The following is a 22937-nucleotide window of genomic DNA, read 5'->3' on the forward strand; positions in this document are numbered from 1 at the left end:
TTAAACTAATGAATGAGAACTACTATCACAGTAATATTGACATTTGACATTGACAAGACAATTGACATTGACATATTTTAAATTTTTTTGGCCGAAAGCGATTATTGATGTTTTATTTAAAACTTTTACTATAAAGTGATTCTGTGATTTGTTTTCTTAATAATTTTTCTCTTCAATAATGTCCAATAATGACAATAGTGTTGAAAATGGGTTAACTATCCATGGCACTTGTATGGAACTGTGTCCAACAGAAGAGGTTACATTGTATGTAAACATAGAATGTTTTTAATCCTTTTACATTATATTATTATACAATATAATAATATAATCCTTTTATATTATTATATTGGGCTTGAGTTTTCACCAAAGATTAAATTAATATTGGTTTTCACACCACTATAAGATCGCGGTCTCATGGGAATATTGCTGGCAGGTCATCTCCTCCCGGATAAAAATCCAGGTGGGGGTACGGGCCTCGAGGCTATGCCTCCTCGCCCGGATAAGGCTAATCAATGGGAATATTGATTATAAGCCTATTTGCTATTCCAGACTATAATTATTCTCTGTGTGAATGTTAGCATTCAGAAATGTTCACTACGGTTTCAATTTGTAAATAGAGTAACTAACCCTACATTACTTTGTTTTATGTAAATTATAAATAGATTAGTTTATGATGATATCACAAAAGCAGCACTATTAGGTTTATTATTTTAATAACGAAAACCTGCAATTTGGTGAGAAATTCTGACTACAAATCCCCCGTTAATGATTGATAGATGCTACCAGGATAATAAGCCTATGTGTTTATCCAGAGTATAATCTATCTCCATTTTAAATTGCAGACAAATCAGTGCAATAGAAAAGTAACAAAATTTAGCTTTTATATTAGTGTCATTATTATAAGTAATGTGTATTATTTTTTAGGAGAATGAAGGAAAAGCTGGTCCATGTATTGGAAGTGACCAGTTCTGGGCACAAGTTGGTGAAGAGCTTCTGCCGGTCAGCTGCAAACTCCAACCTAGCTGTGCCTCGGATGCTGAGACCCTTTGGAGTTCTTTCAGACACTGTACACTATTTGTTACTTGAGTAAGTTGATGAATATGTTACACATAGTCTCCATGAATATGGTATATGTTTTAACAGATAGGACAAAAAACTATGCTTTGCTCACACAAAGGCACCGTATTATGTTCAATGTATCTGTCATTACGGGATACAATGTTCACAAGCAAATTCTCAGTATTTGTGCATTTACAAACTTGTTTGTCTAGCTGCAACACCTGCCGGCCCCCTCACCCCTGCACAGTTTCTATGTGGTGAAATTGTACTGATAAATGTGTTGATAGGTAGTAATTTGTGAGGGTGCTAGCTCAAATATTACTTATTTCTGCAGCCAAGTATTAATGCTATGTTTTAGTTAGTAGCATAAAGTTGCCAGTAAAATCCTATCATTTTACTTGTCTACCATTGATTGTTTATTATACTAGCTGACGCCACGCGGTTTTACCCCAGTAAGTACTTCCTGTTCATGTGACAATACAAGGACAAAATAAAGCCTATTACACTCAAATAATGTGGCTTTCTAGTGGTAAAAGAATTTTTAAAATTCCAGAGGTCCAGAGATAATAATAAACAATACCACAAACTTTACCTCTTTATTATATTACTATTATATTATAGTATTATTAATTGGTTTACTAATATATGTAGAAAGAAAGAAAGAAAAAGCATTTATTTCAAAATTTGTGCCACATTTAACACCTTAACATTATTGTAGTGCCTGATACCTAATATATTATGTACATAATACATGTTGTATATTATGTGATATAATATGTCTCCAAGACAAAACTGTTCATATTCAGCTTACATCATCAATTCTTATGGTTCTTTAAAATGGTCTCCTTCAGGAGATGTTCTGTCTCCTTCTGTACTTAACCAAACCTTCCAACAACAATGTATAGCCAATACCTGTAGTAAGAAGAATTCTATAATTTATCTTTGATTTATAGGTTATCAAACAGAACTGATGTAAAGATGTCAGTATTGTATGACTTTTTGGATGACCGACTGAGGGCAGTGCGACAAGACATGACAATACAAAGACTGCCTCCAGAGCAGTGTGTGATTCTACTTGAACCCATGATTAGGTTCTATGTTTATTATGGCTACAGGTATGAGTATTCTTGAATAAGTTTGTTGTTGTTCGTTGTGGTTGTTTATGGAACCATACACATTTTTTGACTTTCATAACTTAATTTTTCAGCATTTTACATGATTCTATGTAAATACCAATATGATATATGTATGCTGCTGTCAATCATATATTGAATCCCTCATCTTTTATAGTTACTACTTTACACATTTTAAAGCTGTAAATATACTACACTTTTGTGAAAATGTTAAAAGTGAAAATATTATAATATTTGCAGATTTATTTTCTACCTAATAATAACTTGAAACCAACCTAACAAAGTTTGAAAAATATTTCACTCTAGTAAAATTTAAAAATACCATTATTTCTTTGTAAAAGTTAAATCTTTACTTATAAAAGTATCTTTAATATATTTTCCAGGTTATACAATCATCCAATAAGTGAATATGATCCAGTGCTCAACAGAAAACATCTACTAGAATGTATAAAGTGGTTTTTAAACTGCTGTGATAAATTGGACAGCACACAGACAGTTCAATGTGATATCAACACCATCATTGGAAATTTTAACTCATTAGATATATGTAAAACTAGCCCAGAACTATATTATGATAGGATTCTTATAGAAAGTCTGTATATACTGTCCAATTTAGATGACATTCATCCACTGCATAGGTATTTGGCTCTACCTGGGCATGTCAAAAAGTTAGTATTGTATTTGGATACTTCCTAGCATATTTTTTTATTAAGTGGTAATTTATGTTATTATTCCATTAATTTTAATAATAATTAGCAGACGCCCCGACGTTTCATCTGAGTAGTTCCCGTGGGAATACGAGGATAAAATATAGCCTATGACCATCACAAATAATGTGGCTTTTTTTGATAAAAGAATTTTCAAAATAAGTTCAGTGAAACCAGAGATTACCCCCTACAACCTCACAACCTTAAACCTCTTTACAATATTAAGTATAGAATAATTAATTAATCATAGGGATTGTTGTAATAGTATTTGTCTGGGAAAGTAATACAGTCAATTATTAATATCATTACTATGTTGTGTTAAATTACAGAAACTTGAGGTCTTAATTTTAGCTTTAAGGTCTGGTGCATTGCAATTTATTTATGTTAATGTTAAAATTTTACTATTTCCAGGGCATCTGCATTAAAACTAGCATATTATATAGCTCTAGCCAATATGAACAACAATTATGTAAGAGTATTGAAACTGTCTAAACATTTGTGTCCGTTGACTTTTTCTGTTCTAAGTTTGTATCTTCCTACGCTACAGAGGTAAGTTGCTGAAATTAATTTAAAATAAACTCTATAATTTATCTATAATTATAATAAATCTGTAGAGAGCTCAATTCTGTACATGAAATATATTTAATATATTAATAGATTAGTGATCGATACTGATGCCAAAAATGCAATCAGTAAATTTTTTTTCTGTCTGTCTGTCTGTATATATATTGGGGTAGGGTAGGGTAGGAGTAGATTAGGGGTAGGGTTGAGTCCCTACTTATCCCCCGTATGGTAACTGTAGAGTGGGTAGTAATAGGGTTTCACGCGGTCGTCCACTAGTAGTCAATATGAGCTAAACTTGTAAATCTTCCTACATTATGTATTTGTATGGTTAGTATACCTAACCATACAAATACATAATGTAGGATTTACAAGTTTAGTAGTAAGGCGTACCTTTATTCGAAAAATAGGCCTTCTCTCAAAATAGATATAAGTGGTACAAAATAGAATGTTGGTTATGATATGAATGACATTTGCCTGCCTTAGAGAGCAATCAGCTCTGGTCTTGATTAAAAACATCCGCTAGTAAATGTTGCAGTAAGTGAGTATCATTACCTTGAGCCCACCAACATGTATTGGAGCAGCTTGGAGGGTGTAAACTGCAGATTATCTCTTACAAGGATAGAGGCAAGGCAATTGTGGGCTATTAAATATAAGACCAGACAATGCTGGAAAGTATTCTATGCAAAAAAAATTTTAAAACTTAAATGTAGTGAGAATTCTATGAAACTTGGGACTTTAAACTGAGGATGATGACCTGAAACTGCACCAGCTAGTTCAATGAGAAATATACAGAATTTATTATTTTGTCAGGAAAGCCCTACACGCAATGAGTCACGCATACAACAGTAAACACCTGGTTGTGCCCGTGGAGGTGCTCAAGCAATGGCTAGCGTTCAATACCTTGGAAGAAGTCAGGGCCATCTGCATACACTACGGTATGAGCCTGGTCAGGGAGAAGGACGGGATTTGCTTCGAGAAGGCCAAATTTAAAAACAATGTTGAACAGGTAATCAACAAAGTTGCAAACTAAGGATTTTTAAAACTCAAGTGTTTTATAAAATGCACGAAATTAAAAAAAAAACATTATTATTCAAAGGCCGAGTTGATATACTCTTATGTGATAACCTTTAGAATTTAAATGTAATTTAAGTGACGCCAAAATTCTAATTTCAGAATTTGTAAAAAAAATATCAATATATCAGTTGATTTAATTTTCAATTAGAAATACAATATGGTCTATTTCATAATTGAAGTTGAGTTTGATATGAGATTGAGAGTCAATATCATTTTTAATCTTAGACCAATTATAGATGGACCTGTATCGCACTCATAGTCACGAACAAAATTGTCTGTCATTTTCTGAGGAAAACAAGCTTAGATTTGGTATATATCTCATACTAAACTAGAAGTTTTTGCCCGTTTTTTACACAATTCCATTCCACAAAAAGGTATTTTTACGGAGCTCTTTAACCGACGAACACGATTACAACTATTTAACGTCGATTCTATAGAGACAGTTTTTGTAATAGCGTTAGATCGTTGATCATATACTTTGACAGAAAAGTAACGTCTAGCGAGGCAGGTCCTATACAATAATTGGTCTGAGTTTTTAATAGTTCCCAAGTTCTTGATCAAAATTTAAAAAAAAATGTTTTTTTTTTCAGCATCGGCAGTTATGTTTCCAAGCAAAAATACTACAGTTGAAACTGGACGAAGTCCTTTCATATACGATATGAATATATGATTAAACATAAACTTTAGAAAAAACTTGGAAATACCCTAAATAATGCATCCTTAGATGTGCTAAGCTCGGCGCTACATATAGCTTAAAATATTAAAACCCTGAATGAAACAATGTGCACAGGACTTTCAATCTTTGTTTAATTAAGTGCAAAAATAGCATTTTGCGGAGCGGCGTCTGCGTCGTTTTTAACGTATATACAGGATGTCCCGTAATTAATGGATAAAACGCAAATACCACCTAAAATTAATACCTTACTGAAAACTAATTTGACTAGTTTTGAAAAAATCACTAGGGCGACAAAGTTATATTTTTTTTTTCAAATTCTATCTTGAATCAGTTTTTTTGAATGCTGTAGCTGCTACAATAACAAGTATACACAATCCGTAATCTAAGTTCAAATGAGTGAAGCTGTATGTAGAGCTGACATAATGGCAATGATTTATAAGCCAAAGAGCAGCAACTAATATGCCATGTGCAGAGGCAGTCTTTTGTTTTATATCATCATCAACAACCCATATTCAGCTCACTTGTGAGCACGAGTCTGCTCAGAATGAGAGTGACAGGCCTTAGTCCACCACGCCGGGCCAATGTGGATTGGCAGACTTCATTATAATTTGTGATCTCAATTGTTATTCTTTTGTTTTAGATTAGCATTGTATTGTTGACTAAAATAAGATATACAGTTTACAGTTCTTAAACTTAAGAAGGTTCTCCGTTGGTGCTACTCTAAGGTACTAAAGAATATATCTGTATACTATAACATTTTATTTCATTTAAAAATTAGTTTATTTTATTTATTTTTAGTGTTAATAGTACAGTAGTTGGTAATAGTAATAGTTACTGTTGTAATTACAGGCATATAAGGCTTAACACTAAAGCCTCATGTTGCAGGACATATTCTTTGCATGCCCTGTGAAGTGTTTACGTCACCGCAAAATTGTAAGTAAATACCGTTAGAATATAATATACCGCGCGAGATTGTGAACCGCAACACACTGCTTACAATTTAACGTGTTATTATTCGGTAGATTGTAAGGAAGAACATACAAATAATAATAAAGTATAAGTTCCTCGATTACATGTGGTATTATTTCATTATTTATGTTATTGTAGAGACGAGGTATCAGTGTTGGTATAAATTAGAGGATATTTGATGACTTGAGCTCAGTTGTTTGTGAGTCAGCGTAGACACCGTCACGCTGCCAGTCGTGTTGGTGATTTTGTGCGATAACGTTTTGTGTTGTAATTATTGTTTATCATAAATTGTTTAGTGTGGGCATGGATAACATGTCGGGCAGGGAAGGTGAGCTGATGCATTCTAAAAGGATTCCTTAAACCCACTCTCAAGGTCACAAGTCCTGGGACCTGCTCGAAGTTGTTTCCTCTACCACAAAATAATACTGCTACTACTTGTCACGTCACACCTAACCATTGGTTTCTGAGCCCCTCAATTTCCGTTTTTTTGGAGTATGTTGCGGTTCACAATCTTTTGACAGTTCATAATCTCGCGAGATAGATTATAATCTAACGGGTTTTACAATTTTACGGTGTCGTTTATATGTAATAGTTTTCACTTGGTCAGGTGGGCGGGGGCCATAAATTATTATAACTATAAAAAAATATTTGTTGTGATAAATAAAACAAGAAAAATGTATAAAGGAATCCTTTATTTATTTACATAAGAAAATTCACCTAATTACGCAATACTAATTACATTTGACAACAAAACCTATCTAAACAGTTGTGTAGCCTCACAACACGGTAAATTCAATAAAATAACAAACCTGCCTCTTACATATATTTTTATTAGTCACCTCAACACATTCATAAACTGTGCTTGTGTACTTTAAATGAATGCAAGATATAATTATTCAGTGTGACATCACGTCCTTATTATTTTTTATTTTAATGTAAAGAATTATTATATTTTGCCAACGTAGCATAAACAGGGATAAAATATAGATTATAGCACTCTGGATAGTGTAGCTTCCCAACAGTATAAGATTTTTTAAATCGGTTCAGTAGTTTCAAAGTCTATTCAATGCAAACAAACAAACAATCAAATCTTTTCTCTTAATAATAATAGATTACCTAAAACACAAATGGCCTTATTATTAAAATATGAGTTTAAACGTCAAACTCCAATTTTAACGTAAAGTGAACTTTGAACAGTAGTGATTAGGTCCTTTGAAGAAAATTGAGGTGAATATTAATCCAAGTTTATGAATATACTGTTAATTCTTAGTTTTAATCTTTCCTCTTTATAAAACATTAGAATTCAAGTTTATGAATATGGAGGGAAAAAGTGCGATTTAAAGAAATTATTTAAAATGATATCATGCTTTGATTCATATACAATACAAAAGTACAATATGTATGTAAAATGATGCGTTGAGATGAGACTAGTAAAAATAATTTAAAATACCGTAGGAGCGACCATTTTTTTTGTTATATACATATTAGTTTTTGTTGTTAAAAATAACGGCGTTATTTTCGCTGCGTTTTAAAACATTTTCATAAGCAGCATAAATAATTATGAATAACAGTCAGTTTTGTATGCAGTGGTGGCCGCCATTTTCTACACTTTTCACATTAAGTGATACTCAAGATAATTGAGTGAAAATTACGATGTGTACATAAAAAGGTTTATTGCTTTAGTACGTAATTGCAGACTCGATTTTCCGGACCTCATTTATAAGGATTTGTGATATTTCGCGTTCAAAAAATAAATGACAATATGTCTTGAAAATTAGCAAGTGCTTTCAGACTAAAGGCGCCATGTGTACACCTTCGTCTTTTTATAAAAGCTCATGCTATTTCTACTCCTAAACTCACCACATTTTAATATTCCATAATTAACTACCGTACTTAATAATAATTATTGTTGCATAATTAACAGTGGAATTCATAGACGTTGTAGGACCCAGGGGATCATTCATTCATTCAGTGGGTGAATGATCTCCTGGGGGTGCCTCTAAAACGTCTATGAATTCCAGTGTTAGTACGGTAGATAGATAGTATGGACTGACAAACTTTCAGCTTTTGTAAAAGCACGAACGTCTGGTCAGCCATGTTGGAGCTATAACAAAATTGTATCGTTATAAGCGTACACTGTGTCATATAACAATTGGTCCGGTTAATCGAGTCTCCACTGCAAAATTGCAATTTCAATGATTGCAATTTTTTTATTCATCTCTAATGATAATAATAAGGGACGATTCGGTTTAATGTAGCAGCGCGAAAACTTCGAAGAGGTACAATTTTTTACATCCAAAATCCCCGATAGGTTTTGACGCTAATTCACTGGGCTTTGCGTCACTCCAGCTTGCAACTTATCATAATCCTATGTAATTTTTGCTGCAGTTATAATAACTGATAATAATATATTGCAATTTTGCAGTTAACTTGCGTAGACTATTAAATTATCGCATGCATACATTCAATTTACAACTATTCAACAATTAATGTCAATTTTTCGTGGTACTTTGTACCCGATGTTAATACAAATTTTATATTTATCGCAACTTTATATTTACCTATACTATCATAGTTTTGTCGATATTTTAATACAAACAATAACTAGATTTAGAGACATCAATCTATGGTGCTCTTTAAACTTAACCAAAGTTTGTAACGTATTTTTAAATACAATTATTTATATTTTACAATTTGTTTTATTTCATTATACCTTGTAATATAATCAAATTTCATTTCCTACTTACGACCACCCATTAAAACAAAGTTACAAAGGGAAAATAACAACAATAAAGTGCGACATAAAAGAGTAGAAAATAAATGAGGGCGCTGTAGTCACTTTTTTTCGTTCTTATGGTAACCCTGTGTTCTGTCATCCAATTAGAATTGCCTTGATACTTGATAATACTATATATTTTGTTCTATACTTAGTGTAACCACCTGTAATAGAGGAACTTGTAAGTTCCTCTATTACAGGTGGTTTCATTATTTATGTTATTGTGGTGGGGGGGTTGAAAATGACGAGCTCAGTGGTTTGTGAGGCAGCGTAGACACCGTCACGCTGCCAGTCGCGTGAGTGATTTTGTGCAATAACGTGTTGTGTTGTAATTATTGATAATGTTTTGTGTTGTAATTATTGTTCAGTGTGGGCATGGAGAACATGTCGGGCAGGCAAGGTGACTATTGATGCAAAAGGGAACCCTTAAGCCTATTCTCAAGGTCACAAGTCCTGGGACCTGCTCGAGGTGTTTTCTCTACCACAAAATGATGGTACACTCACTGTCGCTGCTAACCGTCACTTCACAATAGGTAAAAGTAAGTTCTTTTTTAAATAAGATGATATGTTGAAAATAATATTACTATCTAATAATATTATTTTCAACATATCATTATAATAATCATCATGATCAAGAGCATCATGTTAAAGGTATTAAGATTTCTGAGGAATTCATGATTTACATTTATTTAATTTAAAAGAAAGTAAATCTCATCTAAATAAATGATATTTATTGTAATTCGTCAGCTAATTATCCGAATTTCCACCATGATTTTAATAATATGATAAAACTATCAATAATTGGTTGCTCTATAATGACAGTAAATGTGGTGTTGCCAGACAGGGAGATTGTTAGTTCCATTTTTATTAATTTCTACTCTTTTATATCGCTCTATACATTAGGTCATTTGTGACATAATATGTAATGCAAGTAAAAACATATAAAACCTTGACCATTTTAAACATTTATAGTGGTTTGTTACTCTATTTCAAAGCAAATAACTATGGTAACTTTTAACTTTACACATAAGTATAATATTTTCATGATTGCATGAACTTCTTTATATAATTATATAGTCAATTTGCTACAGCACGCGTGCCTTTTTTAAATAAGCATTCAACTAAGTTTAAAATATATACAAAATTAAAAGACCAATTTTGACAGCTCTTTACATTGACATTAATATTAAATTTTTTTAGGGTTCCGAACGTACATAAGTACGTTCGGAACCCTATAATCTCACTCTCGCACATTTTAATGTTTGTCTGTTTTCTCCGAATATTTTTTAATATAAAGCCATCAGTAGTTTTAATTTAAGATTTTAAAATTGGTCTATTATTATAAATATGTACTTAAGGGTAGATAATAGGTATATATTGAAAGAATTTTCATGATGTATGTTCAAAAAACAGTTTTTTTGAATTATAAAATGGGTATCGGAACATAGATAAATAAATACAAAATAAAGACACTGTCACTGTCAAATTGGAAATCGCATATACATTTTATTTTATCTGCAATTGCTAATTATTTGTTTATGGATATAGACTTGTCACAAAACTTAACGCCATTTCTCAGCGGACAAATTACGTTCGATGTAAAAAATATACGTGATTTAATTCTAATAAACAATATAAAAGTTTTTAAACAAAGAAAACAACAACAAAACTAATTTACAAGGAGCTAATGGGTATTTTCTCTATATTACACGAGTTAAATGTACAATGTCACCTTACTAAGCGATTATATTACCTCGAGGTTAGTTTAAATCTCTGTTTAGGACAAAGACGGCAATAGTATTAGTGAGAGGTAAGTCAATAAAAATTGAACTACTTCTAAAGATTTGTAATTTAATATTAGTTATATTTGATGTGCATATAAATAGCCTACTGTCGGCATACCAATTTTGTTAGCGCTTGCTAACAAAATTTTGAGTGATAATCATCATTTCAAATGATTTTGTGGGCAGTAAAATAATAAAAGAACCTATCCAATCAAACATAATTCTAATGTTTGTAATTATGTCTAATGATGATGCGCCTTTATCTCTATTTTGAAGCGCTTAGCGTGGAAATATAGTTTCATCGTCAAACGCTAACAAAGTAGGCAGACTGACAGCAAACTGTTTATTTACACCACAAATATACGTAACATAAAAAACCAGCCTTATAAAAATAGTTGCATTTTATGTAACTCACCTCCCCGGGCTGAATACGACAAATCTCTTTAGCATATACTGATCTATTCAGGCTGATCAGATTTTAATAGGTATTAGATTTGTAGCAGCTATGCCGTTATATAAATCACAATATTACAAGTATTTGGTACACTAAGAACCCTCGACCTGACATTACAACCGTGTCACATTAAGCGATCGTTCAATTGCCATTTTCTTGTCTTTAATTGTCTTCCACCAAATCACACACACAACAGAATTTTTACAGAAATTAAATACAAAAGAAATAGTCCACTACCTTAGGGCTCCGCCATATTGCATTTAGAATGACGTCACTTAGTATGCTGCATAGTAATCCAAATATACGAGTAAACGCTTTTGTACCATATGAATATTTTCATTATTGCTTTCTAGTATAAATAATATACGTTCTGTTAGTTTCGGCTTATCGGTGTTTATAAAAAAAAACACTTTATTAACTAAAACTGAACTTTATTGTTTATAATTTAACTATAGTTCGACAACAAGCTCTATTACTGTGGATCACTATATTTCGCGACTCGCGAGGACCTGCAAAGGGTCTATAGGCGGCTAGTATTACCAGGGGCTTAGCCTTGTTACTTAGTCCAGACCGGCGGGCATAAACCAGGTCCGTAGCTGGACAGCAATTCGGCTAATCACCAGAACGACTGAATGTTTAGAGGCAGAGCTACGGTTTATAAAGCATATATATTGCTGACAGAACATTTATATCTGTGTCACAGCTCTGCACTATGAATATAGAATTTAGGGATGTAACACCTCCCCTCTTTAAGACGAAGCATCATAGTAAGTAAGATGTGAGTAGAATATTACAATAGTGATCCAAGTATTACAATAGAAGAAATAGAAATGAAAATTAGGAATAACATAATCATATTTTTTCTTTTCCTACATAGGTAATAATATTTAAGATTATACAATCACAAAGAAATAGAAAATAAAAAACTTACAAAATAACATTTTCTTATTATTACAAAAGAACCAGTGTATTAAAATAGCAAATAGTATATAGTAGACTTATGTAATAGTATAAACCAAACATGAAATGGCATTTAATAATTTAGTAACAGTATTAGTATAATAGTAATTATGGAAAAGTACTAAACATAACATTTCAATGTAAATTTCTCCTTAGGAAAGTAGGAGAGTTCTCTGAGCTACTATTGGATTCGAATGCTCTATTATGTGTTTCATAATCGGAACTAGTATTAATAGCTTGTATATTTTGATTAGGTTTAGTATAGCAGCTATTAAAAATCTGAATACAGCAACCAGAACTAGAATCTAAACTATTATTACGCTTTCTTCGATTACAACATTTTTTATACATTTTGAAAGAAATATAGCATAATACGATTAAAGATACGAGAGTTGTACAAACACTGAAATAACTTCCATATTTAATATGGTAGGGTTGGTTTTCAATCTTTTCAATTTCATCGTTAACTTGATTTAATCTATGTGTAACGTAATGCAAAGAATCTAAGTTTATATGAGATAATTTAATTGGTGTTAGATATGGAAGCGTAGAATTTATTTTCTTTCTGGAACAGCAATCGTCATTTATAATGTTAAAGTTAGGAGTAGGCATATACAATGCAGTTTCGTATTCTACTGAAGGAGAGAATTGCAAGAGTTTATGAAAAGCTGTGCATCCTTTTGGAAGCTTGAGAATTCCTGTTCCAATTATGTCATAGTCGTTAATACTATTGTTACACTTAACCGAGAGCTTAGCTATGTTGGATTGAACATATATCCATTTATTATTACTAATCGTTTGCCAAACGTCAATATCACTAACTACGTTTTTATAATCACATGTGTCCGGTATTTTATTTATGTAAGCACTTAGGATTTGCACTTCACACGTAGGATTTGCGACACTAGAATGCACATTGCCTAATTTGCACAGGCGATAGTTATTTGTTAGAGTTTTGCAATCACTGATCGAGTCTGTCATTGAATACAGTAATTTATCGTCTGTTATTGCCAAAAATTTAGCAGTAGGGTTGATCATAGCAAAGGAATGTGGGTTATTGATATCATGAGCAGTAGGAAGGGCATAGACATGGTACAAATTATATTCTTGTAAGAGAACAAGAGGAATTTTAACAACAAATACTATTTTAGAGTCAGTGATGAAACTAGAAATTTGGGATATATCCAAAAGTATGTGCATATTTTCTAAATTCAAGGGTAAGGGAAAATTTTGGGGAACTTTATTTTTATTAGAGTTTAATTCATTATAAAGTTGCATAGGAGATAGTATAGAGGGATGGACAATGTTTTGTTTACCGAATAGGATTGCGTCAATGATATCCTTGAGGTTAAAATTTAAAGTCATTAATGAGCTTTCTAAAGCACTAAAGGTCATTGTGAGATGTGATGACGCTTCTAATTTATTTGTAGTTTGCAAAACGTTATCTAGGATTTTATCTAATTTTCCTATGTTACTGTTAAGTATTTGCTCATTTTCATTTAGTTTCTGAATAGTATTGTTAAATGTACTAATAGTAGAAGAGATAACATGAATATTTTCTTTCATTAAAGATGCAAGATGTCTCTGGTCATCTTGAATTGCATTTATAGCATTAGTAAATATTTGAGCATCGTCTTCATCTAGGGATCCAAATAGTTGTTTAAGTATGGGTCCACCAAAACCGAACCATGAAGACCTTTTAGAACGACCTTTTTCCTGCGTAAGATGAGATAGAGATTGATAATTATTTTCAACATTTTTTAGAAGTATTTCTAAAGGACTAAGTGTGTTAGAGCAATCGGACTGTATTTTAGCAGATTTATAACTATGGCAAGTTTCTTTTACGGTATATATAACATTTTTAATGTTTTCTACATGAGGTTTTATGTAAGATAAGTCAGTAAATGTAATAATATTCCAGAAGTTATTGTAGTATTTTAAGATTCCTAGATTATCGAAATATAGACCTGGGCTATCGACTATTGGCGTTATTAACTCGGTTGTGGCGATGGTGCCTGGCGCGATGACCCTGGAAGAGAATTATCGTGGGCTAGTTTAATTTGATCGAAGTGGTAACGGATCTTACGTCTATTAATTTGAATGGTGACGTTATTATTATCATGGGTTTCTATGATTTTAAAAGGACCTTTCCAGACTGGGGAGAGAGCTTTACGTAATCTGTGATGTTCTCTTATGTAGACCATATCTCCAACGTTATAGGTTTTTTCTTTAGCATGTTGATCATAATAACGTTTTGATCTTTCTTTACTTCTAAGTATATTTTCGCTAGCTAAATTTCTAGTGGTATTCAATTTATGTTTTAGATTTTTGATGTAATCAGGATAAGTGGCTGTGGGACTTATGTCGTAGATAGAGCTAGGTAAATAGGGTTTACAACCAAATAGAAGTTCATGAGGACTAAAGTTTGTAGTGGTATGTGTCGTACTATTATAGGAAATAAGAGCAGTGGGAAGATATTTATGCCAATTGTCTTGTTCCTTGTTAACAAACGATTTTAAATATTCTTTAAGCGTGCAATGGCTTCTCTCTAGGGAGCCGTTAGTTTGGGGATGATAAATGGTCGAAAATAAATGTTTAATCTTAAAAAGAGATGCCACTTGTTTGTATATGTCAGCTATAAAGTGAACTCCTTGATCGGAGAGAATTGTTCGAGGAATACCGAAATGAGAGATAAATTTAACTAAGCATTCCGAAGTTTGTTCAGCCGTGGCTTGTACTATAGGATAGGCCATTGAATATTTTGTTAAATCGTCTTGGAATGTTACAATATATTTGAATCCTTGGGGTCCTGATTCAGGCAGAGGACCGACTACGTCTGTAAATAGTCTTTGAAGAGGTTCCTGAGAAGTAGAAGTAATTTCCATAGGAGCTTTATTAATTGCTCTTAATGCTTTGTTTTTCTGGCACTGAGAACAATTTTTAACGTAGACTTCTATGTCCTTTTTCATGCCTTTCCAATAATACACATCTTTAAGTTTGTTGTACATACGGTTTGAGCCAATATGTCCTCCGATTGGAGTATCATGATTATCTTTCAATATTATGGGAATTTCGTTAGGAGTAGGATACTTAATTTTATTATGATATATATTTATTTTAATTTTAGTGTTGTGAAAAATAAATGCTATGATTTCGTAAATTAATAAAAACCTGAGTTTATCATAAGGATTATCAAAATCAGAGATAGAAATTTCTGTAACTTGTGGATAAAATATTATTAAATGATTACGTAATTCTTTTAGAACCTTGAATATATCTCTGTAGGTGGCTGAGTCATAGTAGTGAGTTTTAGTGAATAGATGGAAGTAGGTTTTGTTGTTAGTAGAAGACACTGTTAGACTATTCAATTCTCTTTCGGACATTTCAAATTCATTTCTGTTTTCTAATGTGCTAAGTATGTTATCACAATATGGGTTGGAAGTATCTAAGTCGATAGAGGTAGGATAGGCGATATAAGTACATGCTGTTTCGAGTAGGCTTTGATTTGTTTCTGTAATTTGTGTATCATGTAGCATAGGACTGGAACGTGATTTTATAAAGGATTCATAAGTCAAGTTGTCTGTTGGGTCAATATCATCAATGGTATGTATAGGAGGTCGAGATAAGGCATCGGCATTATTATTGATTTTGCCTGGTTTGTAAATAATTTCATAATCATAATCTTCTAGTTTTAGACGCCATCTTACTAGTTTACTACTAGGATCTTTACAGTTCATAAGCCATATTAGTGGTCGATGATCAGTTACGATTTTTATTTTCCTACCATAAAGATAAGGTCTAAAAGTTTTAGTACCAAATAGTATTCCTAGTAATTCCTTTTCTGTAGTACTATAATTACCTTCAGCTTTATTAAGAGTCCTAGATGCGAATGCGATAGGAAGGTCACTACCTATTTCACCCTGGGAAAGTACGGCACCCAAAGCGTAATTTGATGAGTCTGTAGTCAAGATAAAGGTTTTCGAAAAATCAGGATATTGAAGGATTGGTGCATTAGTAAGCATGGTTTTAAGAGTATTGAATGCGTCTTCCTGTTGTTGTGACCAAATGAATTCAACATCTTTTCGTAAGAGACTGGTTAAGGGTTTAGTAATTTTAGAGAAGTTGTTAATAAATTTACGATAATAACCTGCGAGACCTAAGAAGCTTTTTATATTTTTAGGTGTTCTGGGAGTAGGGTATGAAGCTACAGCTTTAACTTTATCGGGATTAGGAGAAACTCCTTTGTCTGAAATGATATGACCAAGGTAAGCTACTTCCTTTCTAAGGAATTCGCATTTATCTGGCTGTAGTTTGAGATTATGTTGCCTAAGGGCATTAAAAACTAATTTGAGTTTACTGACATGGCTTTGAAGATCGTGAGAATAAATTATAACATCGTCTAGATAAATGAAACAATGTATTCCTTGGAGGCCAGAAAGTACAGTATTCATGAGACGTTGAAACGTGGCAGGGGCGTTTTTTAGTCCAAAAGGCATTCGGGTATATTCGTAGTGATTGTTATTCGCTGAAAATGCAGTTTTTGGAGAATCTTCTTCATTCATGGGAATCTGATGGAATCCAGAGGCTAGGTCTAATGTGGAAAAATATTTACTGTGTCCTAATTGATCCAGTATTTCGGTGATATTAGGGATAGGGTAAGCATCGCCTACAGTGATGTCATTTAATTTCCTATAGTCAACGACAATACGCCATTTCTTTTGGCCAGAAGCATCGAGTTTCTTAGGAACGATCCATATTGGAGAAGACCATGGAGAATTAGAAGGTTTTATAATTTTCTGATCTAGCATTTTTTGAATCTGTTTGTTAACTTCCTCTTTATGGCATTCTGGATACCTGTAGCTTTTGACATGAATGGGCTGAGAAGAAGTAGTTTTAATTTCGTGACGTAGAGTGTTAGTATGAGAAAGGATATCGCCATTAAGATAAAATAGGTCGGAATACTCTTGACAAAGGTTTAGGAGTGCTTTTGACTCTTCTGAGTTTAAGTGAGATGACCTGATTTGACTTCTAACTTCTTTATTACGATCTGAAAATTTTGAGAGTGAATTTACATTAACATTGTTAATAAAGTTAGTCTCTATTTCCTGGAATGTATCGCAGGGATGAAGTTCGACGCAAAAGGTTTGAATTTTGACTTCTGTATTTGTCGTATTTAATATAGAAACGTTTACATGATTATTAGGCTTTACTGTAGTCAAGCAACTGGACAAGTATACTCCTTTTTGAATTTGCGATTTTTCAATGTAGCCAGTTTTTATTTCTGGATTGATGACATTGCATTCTATCATCATTTCACATCGGGCAGGTATTAAATATTGAGGTTTTGTAAAAAAGATTTTGATTTGGTGTTGACCAATATGTAGAGCGTTTTTACCATATTGTATAATGCAATTATTATTTTTCAAGAAATCGTTACCTATTATGCCATCGAAATTAAATCCAAGGGATTCAGATACAAGGTGGAATTTACTATAAATTGTTAGTAACTTTTCTAATCTAATATCTAGTTGAAAATGGCCAAAACTTTCTGAGTATTGGGCTGTTTCATCTATGCCTTTAAATTGAATTTTTTCGGATATGAGTTCAGGTTGTTTTGATAGCGAAGTCCTTTTGATTAAGGATATGCTTGATCCTGAATCTATTAAAAGTATTAACGGTTTACTTGAGTATTTTGAATGAACATAAATATGTGGTAAATGAACTTTATCATTATATTGAATTTTATAAATTGTTTCGGAGCTAGATTTTGCTATTATATTTTTCGTAGAAGTTTTACGGGTTTTGGTATAAATATTATTTTTCTTCGTATTTTTATGAGTGAGTTTAGAGGATTTAGTAGGTTCAATAGGCTGAGTAGATTCGATGGACGTTTTGGATATCGTGGGTTTGTTAGATACAGTGGAATTAGTAGATACAGTGGAATCAGTGGATACGGCGGAGTCAGTGAGTACATTAGAACTAGTAGATGCTGTGGAATTAGTAGAATCAGTGAATTTAGTAGAAATAGTAGAATCAGTGGATTTAGTAGAAATAGTAGAATCAGTGGATTTAGAAGGATTTTCACGGTCATGGGTTTGGGACTGGTTACCCTGTTCGTTGGCGCGTGTAATAAATGTATTATTTTTTTCATAATTGACTGTATGATGAAAATAGGAATTAATATTATTCTTAGCGTCATTTTGTACCTGGGGTCCCGAGCGACGCAAACATGGAACCCTAATTAGTTTAAAAAATTGTCCTCAGGTATGTTATGTGAGTTATTCTGGGGACTATTTTCGTAAAGATTATGTACTTTATTATTCTGATTTTGAGGAATTTGGCGCTTGGCATGGTTGTATTGCCGTTTTCGGCATTGGCTTATATCGTGGCCTAAATTTCTGCAATATCTGCAAATTATTTCTTTAGGAGGTGGTGTTTGTGAATAATGAGTTATCTGTTTATCTTGCGCATGGTATGAGTTAGATTTATAAGGAAATGGTTTGGTTTGGTTTAAACTAGAAGAATGAGGAGTTGACGGAAAAGCGGCTTTATGCACAGATTGATTAAAATAGTTCGATCGGTTCGGCCTATGTTCTATGGGTCTCCTTGATGACTGGGCGAGATTGTAAAATTTTTCCTCTTGAATCGCTAGGTTAATAGCTTCCGCGAGGTTACAAGGGTCCCTACACCTAAGAATATTAGAAATATGGCTTGGTAAACCTAACAAAAAGGTGTGCAAGGCGAGATCTTCCGTGTCGGCAAGTCTCCCTTTTATTTCGCCAGGATCCTTAGTAGAATGGGAAATATCAGTTTGTAATCTAGTTAAGAATGTTTCGAGACGCAAACTGTATTCTAAGATGGTTTCATTTGGTTTCATCTTGCAGTTTTGGAGGTCTAAAAGTAGGTGGCTTCGGTGTTTAGTTTCACCAAAATTGGATTTTAAAAATTGTTTTAGCTCAAACCAATCATCAAACACCTTCAATGAGCAGGCTATTTCGGCTTTCCCTTCTAATTGTGAAAGAATATACTGGAAGAGGATGTTTGCATTTGTCGGATTTACTAAGCGAAGGGCGTTTTCAGAGTTTCTTATGAATGATGTTAGTTTGTTTCGATCACCGTCGAAAGGTTTTATGAATCGGGTTAAATCGCTAAAATTCATTCTAAGGGATTCTGCGGGGGAAATTTGGAGTGGAGCGGGTGTTTCTTCCCGTTTTGCCATAATAACTTAATATTTTACGCAATAACAGAAAATAAACCAGTGTAATAAAGTCAATGACTCGAAAAAATTACTCACAGTAGTACAAGAATCGGTGTCATTGATGAGTCGGCGAATTAATCGGAGCAGCGCGCAGTGTGTTGCAACGCCGGGTGAGTCGATCTGGGTCGCGCGTGCAATCCCGCACGCCTCGTCGCGATGTAGGTGATGTTTCAGGAGTCTGGACCGCGTGGCAGCACCTCTCGGCTGGGCAGTGAACCCTCGGGAACGACAGGGTATGGCACGATGTGGTCTTATTGTCGGAGTAGCTGGGAGTCTGACTATCCGTCTGTCAGAGAGATCAGGAACGGCAGCAGGGCAGGCAGCTTGGCTCGGAGAACTATAGTTTCTGGACGTCGTCAGGAGTAGGCGTCCAACAGGAATAAATCCCGCTTTCTTCTGACACCAAATGTTAGTTTCGGCTTATCGGTGTTTATAAAAAAAAACACTTTATTAACTAAAACTGAACTTTATTGTTTATAATTTAACTATAGTTCGACAACAAGCTCTATTACTGTGGATCACTATATTTCGCGACTCGCGAGGACCTGCAAAGGGTCTATAGGCGGCTAGTATTACCAGGGGCTTAGCCTTGTTACTTAGTCCAGACCGGCGGGCATAAACCAGGTCCGTAGCTGGACAGCAATTCGGCTAATCACCAGAACGACTGAATGTTTAGAGGCAGAGCTACGGTTTATAAAGCATATATATTGCTGACAGAACATTTATATCTGTGTCACAGCTCTGCACTATGAATATAGAATTTAGGGATGTAACAGTTCGTATTATTGTGACATAATTGTAGTACATCATTTGGATTCTACACATGTCACTCATTCATCATTTACATACCCATATTCGGCTCGCTGTTGAAAAGGAATCTCCTCTCAGAATGAGAGTTGGCAATGTGGGTTGGTAGACTTGACATCCAAAGAGAATTAAGAAAATTTTTAGGTATGCAGGTTTCCTCACGATGTTTTTCTTTGTGTGTACCTAATGTAATTTTTCGACTAGAGTCCACGAAGAACAATCCTCAAGAGCTTAATGTGATACGGTCGTATGTCTCGACTCAACGGTGCGGGCAGAATATTAATAACTTAGATATAAGGGCGACTAATAGAAACAAAATGGCTGACGGTCGATTTACACATGAGACTTTTTACGGATTCTAAAATACTTTGTGTTTTTTGTCAAGGAATTCCTTAACCCTACACCACACACAAGGTCACAAGTCCAGGACTCTGCTCGGAGTTTTTCTCTGTGCCGCACGATAGAACCGGCACCCGCATGGTGAATCCATGAATTGCTAAGATATTCGACTCAATAATTATTGGCGTTGTGCCATAGAAATCCTATAAATCTTTGACTAAAGACATTTAGTCAATATTACTTATTCAGACAACCAGCAATTCCCAAAATGTGTCAGAAAGGCATGAAATTTACATGATTGATTTGTTTTATTTTGCTGTTATCCGCGCAAAATCGACGACTCCAAGCGGCAACGTCACCCATACTCGATAGAAAATCCTGTACGCATGTTTCAGCTCGAAAGTAGAGCATTCTTTATGTTTCCATGCTTATTTGGATGAATACATTTTGTCCGTAGAAAAGTCTATAAGTAAATCAGCCCACCGTCCATAGAGTATTAGTAAACGACTAATAACAGCTCTCAACAATAAATAAGTCATACACACAACAGAACAGCAAAGGTCTCGACTACAGCGATTTTGTTCCGATCTCCCTTCTTGATTATTTCTTTAGAATTAATAATCCCAAATTTTGTGATTGGTCAAAGATTTTGTTCCAAACTACCTTTCGAGAATATTTATTATCTCGGATTGTATGACTCTTCAATTTGTATGATGTACTTTGATATAACTTGTTATATTGGTCAAATATATTAAAACACTGTGCTCAGTGGCGTTCTGCGTATTTGTAGACGTCACCGTAATATTGTACTAATTTTTTAAAAGTTCTCAATAAGAGTTGAGGCGCTTGACTAACTCTTATTGAGAACTAACAGTTTTTCTGCGAGGATAATGCAGTAAGACTCATTTTCTTACTTTTAAATAATGATAAATTGCTAACTATCCATCACGGTTTTGATCCGCGTAAATTATATTTTTTTTCGGGTTTTTGGGATATAAGTAAAGTCTATATTATTTGTTCTTTCTGTGTGCTATACCTACGTGACAAATTTCATTCAGTTCCGTTCAGCCGATCCGTATAAATTTCAGTAAACCTGACATCTAGGTTTACTGAAATTTTCCATTCTGTACAAAATATTAGGAAACATTTAAAAAAGATAAATTAAACAGGGATTCGTTTTCACACATCTTGTGCAATTTTCATGATATTTTCATACCCTACAAAGTATTTAAAAAAGCAGTCTGGCGTGACCAAGGAAATAAGGGATTCATTTATACAAATACAGAATTAACAAATACATGAGTTAGAGTTATTTTTGGTAATCAATACTCGCAAAAAGTAACCGTTTTTGCCTTAATCTCTTGCTTACAATGCTTCACAGTACCGCTGCGGTCGAGACCTATTGACAAAGTACACACAACACTAGAACAAACTAATGTAAGCAGCTGCTCAGCACCGGTTGTTCATCGGTCCAGTCAAATGCATCCCGCGGCTCATAGCGAGCCTTCCAACTTCTACTTTCGCTGAAACACCAGAAAACTTTCCTTAACACTTTTAGTACTTAGTAATAGACTACTGGAACACATTGTAGTACTGGTAATCTATTTACCAGTACTACCAGACTACCAAGTAGATTCTCGGAAGAGCCCTCTAGGCAAAGATATCAACAGCAAGTGATACAGAGCATTGCATTTGTGATGCCTGTCAGATGGGCTACGGTGTAATGAGATGGCCTAATTTATGCCTGTGGTGAAGGCGCAGGGTAATGCATTACAGGATGTGTTCATTGCATGGCTTGTGAAGTGTTGATCTGTTATTGGCAATAGTTTTATCATTTAACATCCAGGCGGGCATCTTTGCTTGTTCTGCCAACGCAGCAAGTACTATAAGTAAAACTTTAACCCACAATATACATTTAGTTGCTTTCAAGTATGGACCAACTTTTAGTCCTCTTGACATGCTTGAGAAATCAATAATTACTCAAGCCTCTAATTACTGTATCCTCAAACGCGCGATACAGGGGTGGAGACAGAGAGAAGCAAGATAAGACATGGTCAGCGACATATTCTTCAGTTGAAAATACTGAATCGTTCCCGATTGTTGTAATACCCCAACCCTGTATTGCGCAGGCGAAAACTCCGTTATATAGTTTTGAAACAGGGGGATAGTTAATAATAATCTTTAAGTGAACAAGCATTGAAGGCATCTTTATCAACCTATCTAGAAACCTTTAAGCCGTTAAAGTCGAGGTCAGAGTTACAAGAGATACCTTTAGAGGTGTGTTCCATCTCCTCACCAAGTCTTCAAATTCAACTCTGGCAGAACTTCTGCACTCACTCAAATCTCTCGGTGACGCTATTTCAGTTCGAATAACAAG

General features: G+C 33.8%; 2 protein-coding genes across 4 annotated transcripts in view; one reads left to right on the forward strand and one right to left on the reverse strand.

Moving 5' to 3' along the window:
- Positions 1–52: 52 nt before the first annotated feature.
- Positions 53–8875, forward strand: LOC112054874 (SAC3 domain-containing protein 1). Of its 2 annotated transcripts, XR_008250869.1 has the most exons (8): positions 53–264; positions 925–1086; positions 2013–2174; positions 2576–2860; positions 3311–3448; positions 4274–4469; positions 5128–5938; positions 6063–8875. XR_008250869.1 is itself a non-coding variant. In XM_052881881.1 (7 exons), the coding sequence occupies exons 1-7, from the start codon at positions 179–181 to the stop codon at positions 5197–5199; spliced, it is 1101 nt and encodes a 366-aa protein (XP_052737841.1). In that variant the 5' UTR covers positions 53–178; the 3' UTR covers positions 5200–8875. The 2 variants fall into 2 exon arrangements, 1 of the variants encoding a protein (XP_052737841.1); XM_052881881.1 differs by having other exon boundaries at positions 5128–8875.
- LOC112054872 (transmembrane GTPase Marf) overlaps positions 6856–22937 on the reverse strand; it is a 25301-nt gene continuing 9219 nt past the window's right edge. For both annotated transcript variants that reach the window (XM_024094801.2, XM_024094802.2), the window contains one exon: positions 6856–22083. The gene's annotated coding sequence lies outside the window, so the exon portion shown is untranslated. The remainder of the gene's footprint in view (positions 22084–22937) is intronic.

The sequence above is a fragment of the Bicyclus anynana genome, chromosome 5 (genome assembly GCF_947172395.1).
Source record: "Bicyclus anynana chromosome 5, ilBicAnyn1.1, whole genome shotgun sequence".
Lineage (NCBI taxonomy): Eukaryota > Metazoa > Arthropoda > Insecta > Lepidoptera > Nymphalidae > Bicyclus > Bicyclus anynana.

Bases quoted from the DNA above. Each gene is read 5' to 3' on its own strand.
- LOC112054874 (XM_052881881.1), top strand. From the start codon at position 179: ATGTCCAATAATGACAATAGTGTTGAAAATGGGTTAACTATCCATGGC. The intron at 265-924 runs GTATGTAAACAT...ATTATTTTTTAG, and splicing joins CCAACAGAAGAGGTTACATT to GAGAATGAAGGAAAAGCTGG. The intron at 4,470-5,127 runs GTAATCAACAAA...TTTTTTTTTCAG, and splicing joins TTAAAAACAATGTTGAACAG to CATCGGCAGTTATGTTTCCA.